Source organism: Dendropsophus ebraccatus, chromosome 7 (assembly GCF_027789765.1).
Source record: "Dendropsophus ebraccatus isolate aDenEbr1 chromosome 7, aDenEbr1.pat, whole genome shotgun sequence".
Classification (NCBI taxonomy): Eukaryota; Metazoa; Chordata; class Amphibia; order Anura; family Hylidae; genus Dendropsophus; species Dendropsophus ebraccatus.
Window position 1 is genome coordinate 135,319,407 of NC_091460.1, and position 19,307 is coordinate 135,338,713.

Sequence of the window (19,307 nt, forward strand, 5' to 3'; positions counted from 1 at the left end):
CCTGCATCGGAGCTCATTTTGATGCCTGTTACTGACTGCAGCTGCTGGGTATGGAGCGAGCATGGCCCCCAAGCCCTTACAAATTTGCTCAAAGGAGAAGTCCAACGAAAATTTTTATTAAGGTATTGTATTGCCCCCCCCCAAAAGTTATACAAATCAGCAATATACACTTATTACGAAAAAAGCTTATACATTTTTTTTCCCCTGCACTTACTACTACATCAAGGCTTCACTTCCTGGATAACATGGTGATGTCACTTCCTGGATAACATGGAGATGTCACTTCCTGGATAACATGGGGATGTCACTTCCTGGATAACATGGTGATGTCACGACCCGACTCCCAGAGCTGTACGGGCTGTGGCTGCTGGAGAGGATGATGGCAGGGGGACACTGAGGGACACACAGCACTGGAGGGACACTGAGCATCCCTTTGCCATCATCCTCTCCAGCAGCCACAGCCCGCACAGCTCTGGGAGTTGGGTCGTGATATCCCCATTTTATCCAGGAAGTGACATCACCATGTTATCCAGGAAGTGACATCACCATTTTATCCAGGAAGTGACATCACCATGTTATCCAGGAAGTGACATCACCATGTTTATCCAGGAAGTGACATCACCATGTTTATCCAGGAAGTGACATCACCATGTTATCCAGGAAGTGACATCACCATGTTATCCAGGAAGTGACATCACCATGTTATCCAGGAAGTGACATCACCATGTTATCCAGGAAGTGACATCACCATGTTATCCAGGAAGTGAAGCTTTGATGCAGTAGTAAGTGCAGGGAAAAAAACACTTTATAAGCATTTCCCATAATAAGTGTATATTGGTAATTTGTATAACTTTTGGGGGGCAATACTATACTTTAATAAAAAATTTGCTGGACTTCTCCTTTAATAGCACTGTAATGTAAATATATGTCACGAGTCATTATGGGGTTGAAGGGAGTCTACATATTTTATCTGACTTGCTGCAGTGTTTAGATAGAATGTATTTGGAAACAGCCTCGGCACGGGATGTGTCCAGGAAGTGGCCTCCCCGCCCGGCCTAACTTGACTGATAGGTCTCTCCCTGTTGTGGTTTGATCAGTATAAATCTTCCGACAGTCATCTTGTAAATAAACAAGTTTTCCTTCCATGGAAGGATAAGCAGAACTAATTTATTATGTAATAATGTGATGTGGTCATGACCTGTAATGTGTTTATTGCCTTTTTTGTTACATAATTCTTAAAGGGGTTCTCTGTTCCTGTTCAGAATATCGCTCTCTCTGGGATATGCATCTAATGTTGATTATCTGCTGGCATTCTCAATGGTAGCAATAACATGTGTCCAATCGTATTGATGAGAAGAAAGTCATAGTGTTACGTGTAGATGCTTCTGTAAGCGTTGCTGGTACTATATAGCCCGAGGAAAAGGAAATGGATTGTTATAACTAGAGAACCTCCTTTTGCAGGCTTTGACTCTTTGACACCATAAATGACTTGTCATGCTTGCTTTTCTCATTATAGATCCCAAAGCAGAAACCAGGCTGTACATCACGGTGAATGATTTTGAGTTCCATGTTTACAATCGATCTCATTTGTACGGACACCTCCAGGAAGTTTTTGGCTTAGACCCGACTATATTTCCTCCCAGGAAGGATGATGATAAAGTCCGAGAGAACGGGAAACAAAAAGCACAATCTGTCCTTGAAAGGTATTTTGGATCGTCCAAGTATAACAGTAAAATGCACAATTTCACTCATTGCTTTCATATGGTTCTCACCAACCTATTGGTCGGTCCAGTTTGCATTGAGACGTATGCTGCAATTCTGCCTGGAGTCCCCAAAGAAAAAAAACTGCCCTAGATTTATGAAAATTGTCTAGTTCTAGACACTCTAAACCTAGACTAGACAGTATAAGAACACCACAGATTTATCTGGTTCAGGCAGTCTGGAGGCTTAAAGGGGTACTCCAGATAAATGTTGTTGTTTTTTTCCAGATCAACTGGTGTCAGAAAGTTATATAGATTTGTAATTTACTTCTATTTAAAGACCTCAAGCCTTCCAGTACTTATCAGCTGCTGTGTGTCCTGCAGCAAGAGGTGTATTCTTTTCAGCCTGACACAGTGCTCTCTGCTGCCACCTCTGTCCGTAACAGGAACTGTCCAGAGCAGGAGAGGTTTTCTTTGATTTTCTAGTGATTTGGAGAGTTCCTGTCACGAACAGAGGTGGCAGTAGATAGCATTTTGTCAGACTGGAAAGAATGTACCACTTTCTATAGGACATACAGCAGCTGATGAGTACTGGATGACACCAGTTGATTTGAAAGAAATTTTTTTTGCCAGAGAACCCCTTTAAACTGCACCAGAACTGTAGGACATTTTGGCCTTAGTTTGTCACATCTCTTTTACTGAGGCCACGTCCCTTTTTGACAGTGAAGAAAAATTGTGTCTAACACAAAAAAAATATATATTTTTTGTACACATTAAACTAGAAATTTGGCTCATTTGCAATAGGAGGTCTGTCTGTATGCTTTGCTAATGGGTCCTAACTAGAGATGAGCGAATCTTACACCCAAGTGTGCGGCATCTGAATATTAGGGATTAGCCACCAGTAATCACGCTTGTTTCCTGACGAACCCGAGTGTGGTTGAGGATCGCTCATCTCCAGTCCTAACCTTAAGTGGCCTTTGAATGATAATACCTTGAAATGTAAAAAAATTGTTGCATAAGGTGTATAATAAGCAAGGAAAGATTATATATTTGCATGTTAAAGGATGTTCTGGGAAAACTTCTGTTAAAATGGAACAAACTTTTTTGCCCCAAAATTCCAGTGTTTGTTACAACAGCCGTGATTTCTGCGGTACTTACGATGTGCTGCAGGCTGAGGGAATAGTGGACGAAGAAAACCCTGTCAGTGCACACTATGGAGCGTGCAGCTCCAGCCGCATGCTCCATTGTGTTCAGTGGGGAGTTCTGATGCGGGCGCGCACAAATGCGTCCACATCAGATCTCACCGGCGCTAAAGATCATCTGGCCGTTACTGCAGTACTGCCTGGGATGATCTTTTCTGAGACCGGCCATTCTGTGACCCGCCGGGCCACAGAACGGCCGGTCTCTTACAAGGTGTGAACATAGCCATAGACTGTAAGGGTACAAACCCACTTGACGTATTTGCTGCGTGAATCAGTCTTAAAAATAAGCAGGCAAAACGCAGGTTGGCTTTATACAATTGTTCCGCGTTAAAATACGCAATTGCGTATTTTTGAAGCGTGAAGCTACATGCGTTTTTCGCACAGGTTGTTAACAACTGATGCTTTGCTAACAACAAGCTTCACGCTTCAAAAATACGGAATTGCGTATTTTAACGCAGAACAATTGTATAAAGCCAACCTGCGTTTTGCCTGCTTATTTTTAAGACTGATTCACGCAGCAAATACGTCAAGTGGGTTTGTACCCTAAAAAAAAAAAAAAGGGTAACATTTTAAACTTTAACATTTTTTTGTAATACTATCTGTTATTCTTCTTTTGTATTACTTTTTTTTTAAAGTGGAACGGTCAAAATAGAATCCCAAGATCCGTCCTCATCCTGGAGGTCTCTAATACCAGTGATCAAAGTGAATATCAGCACTGTAAGTTAAAAGAAGGTTTTTATATGAAACACAAGGTATAAACAGAAAGTCTATATGTCTATGACTCTAAGGGCGCATTTACATGCTGTGTAAATCACCGAAGCTATAAAGTGTGAAGCTGCGCAGTGGAATGACAAACTCTTGCTTCATTTCATAGGTAGACAGTGCCACCTAGGCGAGGCTTCACAGTAGTTGGGCCCCTTCTCCCCGCTGGGAAGAGAAACCAACTGCCGTGAAGCCCCGCCTAGGTGACACTGTTCACTGATGAAATGGAGAGATTTTAAGCCCAAAGAATCATAGACAAGTATTATACAAGTATATATCAAATGTGCAGCATCTAAGCTTGTGGGAGGTTCAGAGAACAACACATAGAGTAAGAGGGTGACAATATCACTTTAATCCCTCATATTCTAGTGCCAAGCTTTTAAAATCATGATTTATTACAAACAGATTGAAGGTGAACCTATTGTATTATACTTCTCTTGGCAAATGATGATAAAGCCAGGAGTCAGTAAGGAAATCATTTTGTTTAGATTTTTTTCTGATCTCGCTGTGCAGACAGGGAAAATATTGACACAGTAAATGAATAATCAAATCGGGTTATCAGGAGTCATAGATCTGTGATAACAGGTTTCTTCTGTCAGTAATGCCGGATACACACAGCTATTTTCAGGATGAAATGTCAACAAATGATTTCACAAAGGGGTAACTGATGGAGAAAAAATGCTCGCACATAAGTATTTACACATAAAAAAAAGTGATCCAGGAATGAGCATGTTCGTTTTTTCTTATTATTTTTTTATTTTTTATTTTCATGCCCTTGCCTGCAGCTGGGTCACATGTCTCTTGTACATTAGGAAAGTAAATAAATAGAAATTTACATTACCCCACTATCCTACTATAGTACAGCATTAGTGTGTAATATTTTATATGTATTTTATGGTACTTTACATCCATAATTGATGATAATTGGAGACAAGGTGGTCTGGCACTACTAGTAAAAAAGAACGTATATGAAGCAGCAAATCGTATCAAATAGCAGGGTGCTCTTCCCACCAGAAAGGCAGTAGATGATGGAATCCAATAGTAGAAAAGAGTTTGGACACTCACCATGTGAAGCATTCTTATTCAAAAATCATGACATAAAAAAAACAAAAAAACAGATGCTTCTCGCGCTCATGCGTGTTTCATCAGACACCAGTGTCTGATGAAACACGCATGTGCGCGAGAAACAGCTGTCATACATCCTAGTGTTGTTTTGTGCCTCTGCCGTCTGCTAGCTACTCCAGTTTTTATATCCTGTTTTTTTAAGTGCCTCCGATCTCCTTTTTTGTACTATTACACCCAGAATTGCTTCGCATTTTTATTAGAAATCCTTGCTGTACAGTACAGTTTACATGCAGTTTGTTCTTTTTAATCCAATCCTGATTTTAAATAACAAAAAAAAACCTCAAGCAGCACCAAAGTTGGCATGCCTGAATAGGACTTACACAGGTTGTCCAGCTAAATAAAATGTGTCTATCAGGGCTGGAACTGGCTAAAAATAAAAATGACAATAGGGCTTGTCCACAGAACTCGCCAAGCGTGGGACAGGTTCCATAGCAACCCAATCCCCTAGCATGAGCTGTGCCTCTCTATGCCTAACTCTGGAGCGCACACGGCATGGCATCATGAGAGTGACCCTTTAAACATTTAGAGGTTGCCAAGGTTAAACCAAATGGTGCAACACAGAAAATGAGCAAAATAAAATCTCTTCTCTGGAAGGCTGGTTTTGAGCTTTGGCTTGTTTTAAGTTCAGCTCCAAAGTATACCGTTCCAAAGTATTCCTTTTGATCAGAAGGCTTGCAAAAGAATATCTAGCAGATCAAACCTTGTATCAGAATCCTGCCTTGTCCTTTTGATTATTGACATTTTGAGATTCAGAATGTTGCACAAAAATAAAACAGGAAAAATTGTTTTTATTTTTTTGCTTTTGAGATTTCTGGTCTTAGCTTAAAATGTTTTTCAGTTCTATTTTGCCTAACTGTAATTGTCACCCTTAAAGGGACTTAAATGACACAAATCATTATACAGCCCTGACCCTGCTTAGTTGACAAGCGGCTGGAAGTTGAGTATCCTTTATGGACGTATAGTAAACAGATTGTAGTAGGTCCATTTTATTTCGAAATATGTTTGGAAATATTTAGCCTTGCAAATACCTTTTTAAGAGAACCCTCTAAGTTATAGTTGTAGAATGAAATGGTGATACTTTTACGGCAATTCGGTTAAAGTATCATAGAACCTACAAATATTGACAACAAAGGAGCCTTACTTTCATTGTGCAAGTAACTGCATGTGCATTGTTGCTCACTCCTTAAAATGGATGTTATGTATGGATCTGATTAGTGGGGTGAATACATGGAAATTATTGCAGCAGGTTGGAAAGCACGTTGTCTTGTCATAAATCTCCATATTTCCATATTTGCGTAGAATTTGCAGATGACACTAAACTGCATAAAGTAATCACCACAGAGGGGGATAATATTACAGAAGGATTTGGAGAAGCTGGAGGCTTGGGCATATACATGGCCAATGAAGTTTAATGTGGATAAATGTAAGGTTATACACTTTGGCAACATAAATAATAAGCACAGTTATGCGCTAAATAATAACTGGGTAAAACTGCTTCTGAAAAGGACCCAGGGCTATTGGTGGACTGTAAACCCAACTTTAGTGATCAGTGCCAGGCAGCAGCTGCCAAGGATAACAAAATAATGGGAGGCATCAAAAGAGGTATAGATGCTAAAGATAATAACATAGAACAGAGTTCCATAGTAAACTATGGAACTCTCTGCCACTTGATGTTGTCATTGCTAATGCAAGTACAAGGGAGGTTTGGATGCTTTTCTTGAAAAAAAAATCATACTAAAGTATGGGCACTAGATTTCTGGTGATACGTTAATCCAGAGATTATTCTGATTGCCATATCTGGAGCCAGGAAGGAATTTTTCTCCCTGTGATCTGCCTCATAAGGCTTTTTGCCTTCCTCTGGATCAACACCGTAGCGTTATACTGTAGGTTAAACTTGATGCACACTTGTCGTTTTTTCAAACTTATTAAAGGAGAAATCCAGCAAAAAATTTTAATAAAGTATTGTACTTTCCCCCAAAAGTTATACAAATTACCAATATACACCCATTACGGGAAATGCTTATAAAGTGTTTTTTCCCTGCACTTCCTACTGCATAAAGGCTTCATTTCCTGGATAACATGGTGATGTCACTTCCTGGATAACATGGTGATGTCACTTCCTGGATAACATGGTGATGTCACGACCCGACTCCCAGAGCTGTGCGGGCTGTGTCTGCTGGAGAGGATGATGGCAGAGGGATGCTCAGTGTCCCTCCAGTGCCCTGTGTCCCTCAGTGTCCCCCTGTCATTATCCTCTCCAGCAGCCACAGCCCGCACAGTTCTAGGAGTCGGGTCATGACATCACTATTTTATCCAGGAAGTGACATCACCATGTTATCCAGGAAGTGACATCACCATTTTATCCAGGAAGTGACATCACCATGTTCATCCAGGAAGTGACATCACCATGTTATCCAGGAAGTGAGGCCTTGATGCAGTAGTAAGTGCAGGGAAAAAAGCACTTTATAAGCATTTCCTGTAATAAGTGTATATTGGCGATTTGTGTAACTTTTGGGGGACAGTACAATACTTTTAATAAAAATTTTTACTGGACTTCTCCTTTAACTATTTTACTATGTAATAATCTCACAACTCTAATTTTTTTTTTTTTTTGCAGGGGCGGTTGGCCTTCGGAAATCACTATCAGCCTCAAACTCTGTGTGTAAATTTCGATGATGCATTCCTCACTTACGCAACCAAGCCGCCATCAAGTCACCTAGACCAGTTCATGCACATCCTAAAAGGCAAATTGGAGAATGTAAGGGTGATGCTGGTTCCCAGTCCAAGATATGTCGGGCTTCAAAATGACGAGTAAGATTGTGTTACGTACAATAAAGAAACAAAACTGCTTTTTTTTTAACATTTGTTTCTAGAGCGTTTCCGCTTGGTGTGTGCATTAATCAATCGTACATCGCTTAAGGCTACAATATGCGTGGCTAATGCATTCCTGGAAGGGCGCGCAGATTCTCCTGAAGCACATATTATAAATAGGCTGGCTGTCAATCAAGAGCATTTTGCCTTTTAATTTTATAATCAGCTTGGTTGTCCCTCTCCGCTTAAGAGTCCTGGAACATGCCAAAAAAAAGAAAAGATAAATAAAACTAAAATTTAGGGCACTTGAAAATAGAGATACAGTTTTTCAAAGTAGGTCTTAACAGGACTCTGGAGGAAACAGGAGTTAACTTGTAATATTCCTTACAATTCCAGATACTTGTTCCTCATATTTCAATGGTACTACAAATGGAGTATTTCCCTGATAAAGCATCAATATATATATTATTATTATTATTATTATTATTTTTTTATTTTTTTTTAGCAATTACTTAGAAAACTTTTATTCAATCTGATAAATAAAGGGGCATGTGGCGCTTTTAAATTCTCTTGTCTGGCAGATCGCTTCTTTCCATGTATTTTTATTTTTCCGTGTTGCATCTTCATTGTACTGATTTATGTTTGTTGCCTAGATACATTCAGTACAAGTATGCAGCGGAGTTCATCCCTTTTTTTCCCCTGAGAACAAATATTCATTTCTTTTTTTATCAAAAGATTGTATTTTTTTTTTTTTTTTTTTTTTTTTACAGCTCTGCCACTCTTGTGAATGTAAAACCCTTCAGCTCCTATACAGGCTTATATGTTTACACAATAGTATACAACAAACTCGTGTTGCTTTTTATCTTTTATGTGATCGCAGGATCAGACTGCGTAGGGTTTGTTGTCTGTTACTACAGAAACACGTGGGCCTGTAAATTATTGACTGGAGGAGATTTTTGAATGATGGGCAGAAAGTCTTGACAGAGGAGTTAAAGGAGAAGTCAGGCGAAAATTTTTATTAAAGTATTGTATTGCCCCCCAAAAGTTATACAGATCATCAATATACACTTATTACGGGAAATGCTTATAAAAAGCGTTTTTCCCTGCACTTACTACTGCATCAAGGCTTCTCTTCCATGATAAAATGGTGATGTAACTTCCTGGATAACATGGTGATGTCAGTTCCTGGAAAACATGGTGATGTCAGTTCCTGGAAAACATGGTGATGTCACTTCCTGGATAACATGGTGATGTCACTTCCTGGATAAAATGGTGGTGTCACTTCCTGGATAACGTGGTGATGCCACTTCCTGGATAAAATGGTGATGTCACGACCCGACTCCCAGAGCTGTGCGGGCTGTGGCTGCTGGAGAGGATGATGGCTGGGGGACATTTAGGGACACAGGGCACTGGAGGGACACTGAGCATCCCTCTGCCATCATCCTCTCCAGCAGCCACAGCCCGCACAGCTCTGGGAATTAGATAGTGACATCACCATGTTATCTAGAAAGTGACATCACTATGTTATCCAGGAAGTGACATCACCATGTTATCCAGGAAGTGACATCACCATGTTATCCAGGAAGTGACATCACCATGTTATCCAGGAAGTGACATCACTGTGTTTTCCAGGAAGTGACATCACCATGTTATCCAGGAAGTGAAGCCTTGATGCAGTAGTAATTGCAGGGAAAAAAACACTTTATTAGCATTTCCTGTAATAAGTGTTAATTGGTGATTTGCATAACTTTTGGGGGCAACACAATACTTACAAAATAGAAATTTTCACCCGACTTCTCCTTTTGAGTACTTTTTTCATAAAAGCCGATGAAGAGATGAGGAGGAAGAGTTACAGTATGGAGGAGTGGATGCAGACAGAAAAGCTGCTCAGTGGAACATTACGAGAGCTTATATTGAGCATTAGATATCACACTGCTCAGTACTGCTATATAATGTCCTCTTCCCCAGTACATTGCAAGTATGTTTAGTGCACTTTCACCAGCTCTGTCATGGCAGAGCAGAGAGGCATATGCTTGGTTGACAAGCATCTGGAAGTTGAGTCTCCCTTATGGATGTATAGTAAACAGACTGTAGTAGGTCCAATTTATTTGGAAATATTTAGCCTTGCAAATACCTTTTTAAGAACATAAAGTTCTGTAACTTTCAGTTTTAGAATGAAATGGTGATACTTTTATGGCAATTCAGTTAAAGTATTATAGGGTCTGTTTTTGTAGGGAATCTCACAAATATTGACAAAGAGGGAGCCTCTACTCTGGAACATTACAGGAGCTTATATTGAGCATTAGATCTCACACTGCTTAGTATTGCTATATAATGTCCTCTACCAAGTACAATGCAAGTCTGTTCTGTTCACCAGCTCTATGTCATGGCAGAGCAGAGAGGAGTATGGGATTTGTTGAGCTGTGGTTGGCCAGAGATGTAAGGGAGACAGTCCTTTGTGTGTACTACTGGCAAACAGCCCTGTCCTGGTCCTGCTATGTGAAATGGGGAGAATAATCTGATAAAACCATATTGGTTTGTTTAAAAAAAAAAATGTAAATGATAGAGGTATGCTTTATGCATCGTCAGGGTCTGGGTGCTGAGACCCCTGCCATGTTCTAGAACGAGGGGCAGAAGCACTCAGAAGTGCACGCTCTGTCCTTTCTCCTCTTCATGTACCATCAGGTACATCCTCTTTAATCTAACCCACGGATCAAACGGCGCCATCACAGGGAAGCCGGTGCTGCGGTCCGTATTTTGAACCGTGGCCCGGTTCCCGTGTAAGGCGCTGTTCTATCCACGGTACCGAGTCGGGGCTGAAGCACAGGAGGCAGGCCGTCCCGCTCCCGAAGGGAGGGAATTCGCTCCCCTCTCTGAGGCGGCTCCATTGATTCTAAAGAAGCCGTGTCATAGAGGGTGGGGAATTCCCTCCCCCTGGGGGCCGGCCGGCCCGCCTCCAGTGCTTCAGCCCTGTCTCGGTACCCATGGATAGAAAGGTGCCGTACACAGGAACCGGGCCGTGGTTCAAAAAATGGACTGCAGCACTGGCTTCCTCATGACGGTGCCGTTCGATCCGTGGGTCAGATTTAGGAGGATGGACCTGATGGTACATACTCTTTAAATTTGTAAAACAAGCGATCTTTGTTATAAGGAGAGCCTATGGATCTTCCGGCAATTACGTCTACCGGAAGTTCCATAGGCTCCCATTATAACGCGAATCGCTCGTATTACAAGTTTATTGCAAAGAAGAAGAGGCAGAGAGTGCACTGCTGAGCACATCTTCCCTTTCGTTGTAGCGATCAGCAAGGGTCTCAGCATCGTTACCCCCACCAATGCAATCTCCTGACATGTAACAATGTAATGATAGTTACACTTTAATTATTTTTAATTTACTCTTAGCTAAAATGTGTTCTCTTTAGCGTCTAGCTACTGTACATTCTAACCAGTTTTGTTTTATCTCATCAGGCCTCCTAGACTCATGGGAGAAGGATTTGTGGTCATGCAGTCTAATGATGTTGACATCTACTACTACCAGGATGAGCCAGGTAATCTGCATCAAGTGCATGAAAATAGCCGGCCAACCGAAGTCATTATCTCCGTGCCAAATTCATTTCAAGGGTTGGATGTCATTTTTCTCTGTCACATCCAATGTGTTCCACTGATGTTTTTGGTCAGCATCTAATGTTTGTACTCGCGCAGCATTTTTCCTCTTATTTATTTCAACTCAACCTTTACAAATCTAGAAGTGTTTAATAACTGCTGGTCTTGTCGTATCCAATAAAAATGGCAAACTTCTATTTTTTCTTCATTAAAGAGTCACTGTCGTGTTCTTTTTGTTTTCTGCGGAAATCAATAGTCCAGACGATTTTAAGAAACTTTGTATTTGGGTTTATTAGGCAAATATGTCATTATCTGCATTCAAAAAGACTTTCCCCTGGTCCCCCCCCCCCCTCTCTTATCTCTCAATTACTGATCATTATCAGGAAATCTCGCCTCTTTTACATCAGTCGAGCCCTGTGTAACCTATGGAGAGTGGAGGGGGGAAGAGGGAGTTTAGTCACCAGCAGAGAGCAGGGAACAAAGGATTACAAAGTGGGAGCTGTATGAAAGCCAGTATTCAGAGGTCAGAGAGGTCAGTGCTGACTTCAGAGGAGATAGCCCGGTGATGTAGCTGTAAATGAACTCTTAGTTGTCCTGTTTTGGTGCCTCATCTCCCTCCACCCCTCCCCTCTCCATAGAAAACCATGAAGACATTTTTCATGATAAAAATGCATTTTCCGGCTAATAAACCCCATTACAAACTTTCCTAAAATCAACTGTACTATTGATTTCTGCAATAAAAATTAAACTACAGTGACACTTTAAACTCTTCTATGAGACAAACAAAGCAAGATTAAGGTGGCCATAACGATGTGTGTTACGGTGTTTAAGGTGGTCATAACTATTAAAAGTGGATTAGTCTAGTTTCCAATGTCATTGGTACTTGCTGATCATCTAATGCAGGGATGGGGAGCCTGCCGCCCTCCAGCTGTTCCAATCCTACAATTCCCAAAGCCCATCCCTCATCTAATGAGTAAAAGATGTTCGGCCTAGGTTGGGGATAATTGAGGATGCATATTGACTCTTTGCCACAAGATGTGGGTAGCAGCATCTTATACCCCATTATACAGATATTTGGGCACAGACAATTTGTGCTGGTTGGGCTCCCAGAACAGCTGCACCCACCTGGGAGCCGGCTCTCTGGTGGTGTCAGAGGATTCGGGCTCCGTGGGCTTCATGTGCGGTAATATGCATTTTAAGGCCCTGTTCACACTGTATTTTTTTAATAATTTTTTTGCAACACTGGCCGCTATTTATTGAAAGTCTGAAATGACATTTGTTTCCTATGGAACAACGGCCGCAGTGTACGTACTCTGTATGCACAATAAGCCGTGCATACAATGTAAGTAGGGCTCATGGCCGTACTTTACATTGTTTGCTATGCTTAATTGGAGCACAGGCACGCCCGAATGTGCCCGTATTCCAATTAACATGAAGTGATTTTCATCCGCTGCGGTACCGGCCGGGTTGAACGTCGCAGACTGTGGCCTCGTTCACATGCTGTAAGACAGCGGCCATTCTGTGACACAGTCGTGTCACATAATGGCCGCTGTCTTACAGCATGTGAAGGAGGCCTAATACCGCACACAAGGCAGGGGAAGAACCGTGAACTAGCCATCAGCCATCCTTGCAGAGTGCACTGACAGGATTTAATTTACATAATTGCTGAGGCTTGGCTTGTAGTAGTATCTGCATTCAGGACAGCTCCTCGATCAACATCAGCGCACTCAGGCAAGGAGGGATACACAGAGAACTTGTACAGTATGAGCTCTCTATCTCACAAACTCCTTGATGTCGCTTTGCGTGCTCGTTTGAATGCACATGGTACTGCAGGAAGTGGTGTATTCTTTTCAGTCTGATACAGTGCTCTCTGCTGCCACCTCTGTCCGAGACAGGAACTGTCCAGAGCTGTAGCAAATCCTCACTGAAAACCTCTCCTATTTATAAAACTTTGGGAAAAAGTTATAGATTTGGTGGACTTGCCCAGTTATACAGATATGGTGGAACAGTATTTTTAATAAATGTAATCTCATTTGTAAAACTTATATAACTCTGTCTCTGAAAAGTGCCTTACTTTTTCTATTTCCACCCAGCCTTAACCCTTAGAGGACCCTGCCAATTTCAATTTTTGCGACTTCGTTTTTCCCTCCTTGTGCTTAAAAAGCCATAGGACTTTTTTTTTTTTTTTCACCTAGAAACCCACATGAGCCCTTATTTTTTGCGCCACTAATTGTACTTTGCAATGACAGGCTGAATTTTTTCATAAAGTACACTGCGAAACCAGAAAAAAATTTAAAGTGTGCCGAAATTGAAAAAGAAAAACGCATTTCTTTTATTTGGGGGGGGGTTCGTTTTTACGCCGTTCGCCCTGGGGTAAAACTGACTTGTTATATATGTTCCTCAAGTCGTTACGATTACAATGATGTAACAATGTAACATGTATAACTTTTATTGTATCTGATGGCCTGTAAAAAATTCTAATCATTGTTAACAAATATATGTTCCTTAAAATCGCTCCATTCCCAGGCTTATAGCGCTTTTATCCTTTGGTCTATGGGGCTGTGTCAGGTGTCATTTTTTGCGCCATGATGTTTACTTTCTATCGGTACCTTGATTGCGCATATGCAATTTTTTGATTTTTATTACAATTTTTCTGGATTTGTTGCGACCAAATCAGGAATGTGATTAATTAATAATTCGGGCGATTACGCACGCGGCGATAGCAAACATGTTTGTTTATTTATTTGTTTATTTTTATTTATAACATAGTAAAAGGAGGGTGATTCTGACTTTTATTAAGGGAGGGGGCTTTTTACTAATAACAACACTTTTATTTTAACTTTTACACTTATACTAGAAGTCCCCCTGGGGGACTTCTAGTATAAGTGCACTGATCTCTCATTGAGATCTATACAGCATAGATATGCAGCACAGATTGTTTAGATAGGCAGATCGATTGCTTCCGGCTGCTGCAGCCGGAAGCAATCGAGTGCCGAGCCGGGATCAGCGCCATTACGGCACTGACCCCGGAAGGGGTAAGATGTGTGGATAGCTCCTCTGGGACAACGTCCCGGAGGAGCGATCCTCCCCACTAGACACCAGGGAAGACACTTTGACAGCTGTATCCGATTACTGTATTAGCGGGCACGGCGATCGGACCGTGCCCGCTAACACCCGCGGTCCCGGGCTACAAGCGGCACCCGGGACCGCGGCGGTTCAGAGCGCGGTGGTTCTGAACGCGGTGAGGTGGCCCTGGATGCACGGGTATGTCCAGGGTCGCCTAAGGGTTAAAGTGTCACTGTCGTTTACTTTTTTTTTTTGCAGAAATCAATAGTGCAGACAATGTTAAGAAACTTTGTAATTGGGTTTATTAGCTGAAAATGCATTTTTATCATGAAAAAGCAGTTTGAAGCTCTCCCCCCTGTCATCATGGTTCTCTTATGGAGAGGGGAGGGGTGGAGGGAGATGAGGAACCAAAACAGGACAATAAGGAGTTAATTTACAGCTACATCACCGGGCTATCTCCTCTGAAGTCAGCACTGACTTCTGAATACCGGCTTTCACACAGTTCCCACTGTGTAATTCTTTGTTCTCTGCTGGCGACTAATCTCCCTCCTCCCCCCTCCCCTCTCCATAGATTACACAGTCGAGATTACAGAGTCGAGATTTCCTGATAATGAGCAGTGAATGAGAGAGAGGAGGGAGGGGGGCTGGGGAAAGGGTTTTTGAATGCAGATAATGGCAGATTTGCCTAATAAACCCAATTACAAAGTTTCTTAAAATCACCTGGACTAAATACGACAGTGACACTTTAAGGGCACACAAATATTATTTTTGGACATTTCTTGTCAGCGCCCCGACTACTGTTACCAACAATGTGGCTCTCTACAGAAGTCCCTTCCTTACATACCTGGCTCTTGAAAATAGACCAGATATTTAGGCTTGAGGAACTTTCCCACTGGGAATCTAATACCAGACATAAGTTCTTAAATATATGGACTCCTTGGATTTCCTATCGTGAATCAATACTTCCTAAGGGTGCCTTCACACCTACCATATTGCAGCAAAAAATCCGCTGCGGATCCGCAGCAGATCCACAGCAGATTTAACTAAATGAATGAACATCAAATCCGCACTTACAAATCTGCTGCGGATCCGCAGCGGATTTTCTGCTGCGATACGGTAGGTGTGAAGGCACCCTAAAACAACTTTAATAGCTCTCAGACCTATATTATCTCTTCTTACACTTTTACCCCAATATATATAGTTATTACATTGTATTCCTTATGTGATGTGTTATATATTCCTTATATGACTGTTCAGTATTCCTTATACAATTTATGTATACTGTTAAAATGTTTCTAACTCCCCCAAACCCTCCCCCCCTTCACAGGCCTACTTTTATTTGTGAACTCAATGTGTAAAGTAACATATTTGGGTATTTATACGTGTCTAATATTTGACATTTATCTATGCTACAATTTTTTATTTGTATCAATTTTACAACACCTTCTAATGTGCAAAATTATTGCCTGTATTGTTATAACAAAAAATCTTTAATAAAATATCTTTAAAAAAAAAAAGAGAAAATCTCTCCTGCTCTGGACAGTTCCTGTCTTGGACAGAGGTGGCAGCAGAGAGCACTGTGTCAGACTGGAGAGAATGCACCACTTCCTGCAGGGCATACAACAGCTGATAAGTATAGGAAGAGTTGAGATTTTTAAATAGAAGTAAATTTACAAATCTATATAACTTTCTGAAACCAGTAAAAAAAGATTTTCGCCTGAATACCTCTCTGAAGGAATCACTGTTTCATTGATTGTCTATGGGAAGGCTGGTGAGAGTTCAGCACTGTACTATCTGTTTATTATTATTATTATTATTATTATTATTATTATTATTATTATTATTATTACTATAATGTAATAGTCATATTTTTTCTTTAAAGGGCTTGTCCCAGAAGATTCTGGAGAAAATATTGAAGAAGAAAGCAATACAGAAGATGCAAAACTGCAAGATTTACCACCTTGTTGGGGCTTAGACATTGTCTGTGGAAAGGGAACAGATTTTAACTATGGCCCATGGGCAGATAGGCAAAGGTATGAAATCTGCGATCACTTTCAAATAATGCAAACTCAAGTCATGCTGTTTGGAGTAGAGAACATGGAGGTCTACTATGCTGGGTCTAAGTATATCATCTTAAAGGGGTTATCCAGTGCTATAAAAACATGGCCACTTTCTTCCAGAGACAGCACCGCTCTTGTCTCCAGTTTGGGGGCAGGTTTTGGAGCAGTGAATGGAGCTTAATTGCAAACCACACCTGAGCTAGAGACAAGAGCAGTGCTGTCTCTGGAAGAAAGTGGCCATGTTTTTGTAGCGCCGGATAATCCCTTTAAGGGAAAAAAATAAATAAATTAAATGTAGGTTGTTGCTCATCTGATCAAAAAACAAGTAACACACTGTTAACTATAGAAACATTTATTTCCTGTTGCATTTTACAGAATAATTTGGCAGGTGTCAATGTCTTCTGTGTATTCGGTATAAATCGTTGTACGTTAGAGCTGTATGCTTTATTATCCCTTTCTTGCTTTTTTTCTCCTGACAGGGAATGCTTGTGGAAATTTTTTTTCCCTCCAGACTACCAGGTCTTAAAAGTTTCTGATATTCCAGAGCCTGGAAAACCAAGACAGATCCAGGCGTTTGAGTTAAGAATGAACATAATCGCTAATGCTACCATAGACTTGCTTTTCACAAAAAACAAAGTAAGTATTGGTGTCTCGTAAATGCATCTTTTCTCCAGTAAACTTTTATGGTGCACTTATGTATATGCTGCTTCACTACAGTCATAAGCAACTATTGCCTGACCACTATTTCACCCGACTCCTTCATGAACGCTTGGCATAGAAATGCTACTTGGTAGCACATCCATTCAGTCGGCCTATCAGGATTTAATTCTATATTAAGGCTATGTTCACACAATGATAAGCAACGGCCATTGTTATACTGGAAAACACCGGGCAGCGCTTACATGTTCCTGCGGCTGTCAGAGCTCTGACAGACGCAGGAACGTTATTTTCCATGCAGCCCATTCCAGCTCTGCATGATAATCAATTTACATTGATTCCCATGCACAGCACGGATGCATGGACTGTGTACATGAACAACAACGGGAGGAGTTCGCTGTGGCATGTCAACAGAGCAGGGAGCATTGCTTTGATTTCAGTGCAGTGCGTGCCAGACCGAAAAGAACGGCTGCTGTTTTAATTGAAAACAGTGGCTGTTCTTTAAAAAAAAAAAAGAAAAAAAAGGGACAGTGTGTCAACATAGCCTGAATATATGTATTCTGATTAGGGATGGTCCGAACCTGCCGAGGTTCGGGTTCGTATGAACCTGAACGCTCGGCAGCAGATTCCCGCTGTCTGCCCGCTTCGTGGAGTGGGCGGATACAGCGGGAGTAATGCCTGGAAAACTGGGATACAGCCTATGGCTGTGGCTGTATGCCAGTTTTCCAGGCGGTCCTCCCGCTGGATCCGCCCGCTCCTCGGAGCGGGCAGACAGCGGGAATCATTACCCAGGGTTCGAGTTCGTACGAACCCGAACCGAACTCTGTTCGGACCATCCCTAATTCTGATTTATTAACAAACCAAAGTGGCCTGCTAGGGCAGTAAAATAAACTGCAGCATACTCACCTCACCTGGTCCAGGGCTTGCGCCTCAAAATTCCCCCGGCCCCTCATTTTAGGATGCCATTACGCAGAGAGATTTTTGAGGCCAAAGCCAGGAATAGACTATAAACAGAGAAGAGGCCATAAAGGAAAGACTTGGATCTATCCTCTTTTCGAATCCATTCCTGGCTTTGGCTTCAAAAATCTGTCAGATAAATCTCTCTGTGTAAAAGGTGTGTAACTTCCCCTGATGATGCACTGTAGCTGCTCTGCAGGTTACCTGCTAAACACAATCGGCCTCAGTCACTGACCTCAGGCGTTGGCTACAGTGGGTCACAAACCTTCTCGACCATACTTTTCAGAAAGGCTGGTGGTCTGTTTTGATGACGTCTTGCTTGGACAATAGCAAGTATTTGGAATGCATGGTTACAATGTCTTAAACAGCTACAGAAGAAGTGTTACACACCAGTCACGGGGATCTATGCTACATTTTGTCTGTGCATTTCTCAACACCATAGGACTGAACCATGTGCACTTACTTAGAAGAGAAACAGATCGCTGATCTCAGGAAGACCAGCGAACTGTTTTCTTATGGCTTTACTAGACATTGCTCCTACCTAGCCAGAATCCTGCTCCATATTAAGTTGCCCTATAAGTCAATGTTATGACAGGGAAAAAACCAAGGCCAGGTATCCATCCACAGACAGCTGTTTCGGGGCAACACCCCGAAACAGCTGTCTGTGGATGGATACCTGGCCTTGGTTTTCTCCCTGTCATAACATTGACTTATAGGGCAACTTAATATGGTGGTTTCCCTACAGGAGCCACCCTTCGGCTGGGTCCTTCCCGGAGGGATATCTGGCTAGTTCTGTGTTTCAAGACTCTTGAATGAGGCTCCGCGGGCTCTTCTTTTGCACTTACTTAGAGGGGCATTTTAAAAGGGCCATGGAGTACTGCGAGGACACCACACTTTGCAAGTCACTATTTTTTGGCTTTTGTCTTTTATTGTAACATTTGTTTTATTTTATACAGGAAACTAATGCTGTACATGTGAATGTGTGGGCAGGATCTTACTTGGAAGTGAACATCCCTATGACTGTCACTGAAAATGGTAAGATAGTATTCATAGTCTTGAAAAATAGAAATAGAAACCGGCACTACTGAGAGAGTATTTTCCATAATCATTTCACCTATGCAGGATGATGCATGTATATGGTGGTGCTCACTGCTGATGATATTACATAGAATCCAATGCAAAGAAAAATAGAAAAAAAAGGCCCAAAGGGCTTTCACCATAAAATCTTTAAACTTTATTTCTTCATTTTAAAATCGAAGAGACCAACAATAGTGCAGGGTGAGCATGTTGGGGATGCCAGAGCTCCAAACTCTGCGCGGTAGCGTGACAGCTGTTTCGCGTGTTCAATCACGCTTCTACAGACGCCT

The 19,307-nt window shown here is 41.5% G+C and overlaps 1 protein-coding gene across 11 annotated transcripts in view; it reads left to right on the forward strand.

The window, feature by feature from the left end:
* BLTP1 (bridge-like lipid transfer protein family member 1) overlaps nt 1-19,307 on the forward strand; it is a 197,891-nt gene that overhangs the window by 32,462 nt on the left and 146,122 nt on the right. For all 11 annotated transcript variants that reach the window (XM_069978550.1, XM_069978552.1, XM_069978555.1 and 8 more), the window contains exons 6-12: nt 1,517-1,703; nt 3,538-3,619; nt 7,407-7,600; nt 11,066-11,145; nt 16,149-16,299; nt 16,806-16,962; nt 18,897-18,975. In XM_069978550.1, the coding sequence (XP_069834651.1) occupies nt 1,517-1,703; nt 3,538-3,619; nt 7,407-7,600; nt 11,066-11,145; nt 16,149-16,299; nt 16,806-16,962; nt 18,897-18,975 (930 nt within the window). The remainder of the gene's footprint in view (nt 1-1,516; nt 1,704-3,537; nt 3,620-7,406; nt 7,601-11,065; nt 11,146-16,148; nt 16,300-16,805; nt 16,963-18,896; nt 18,976-19,307) is intronic.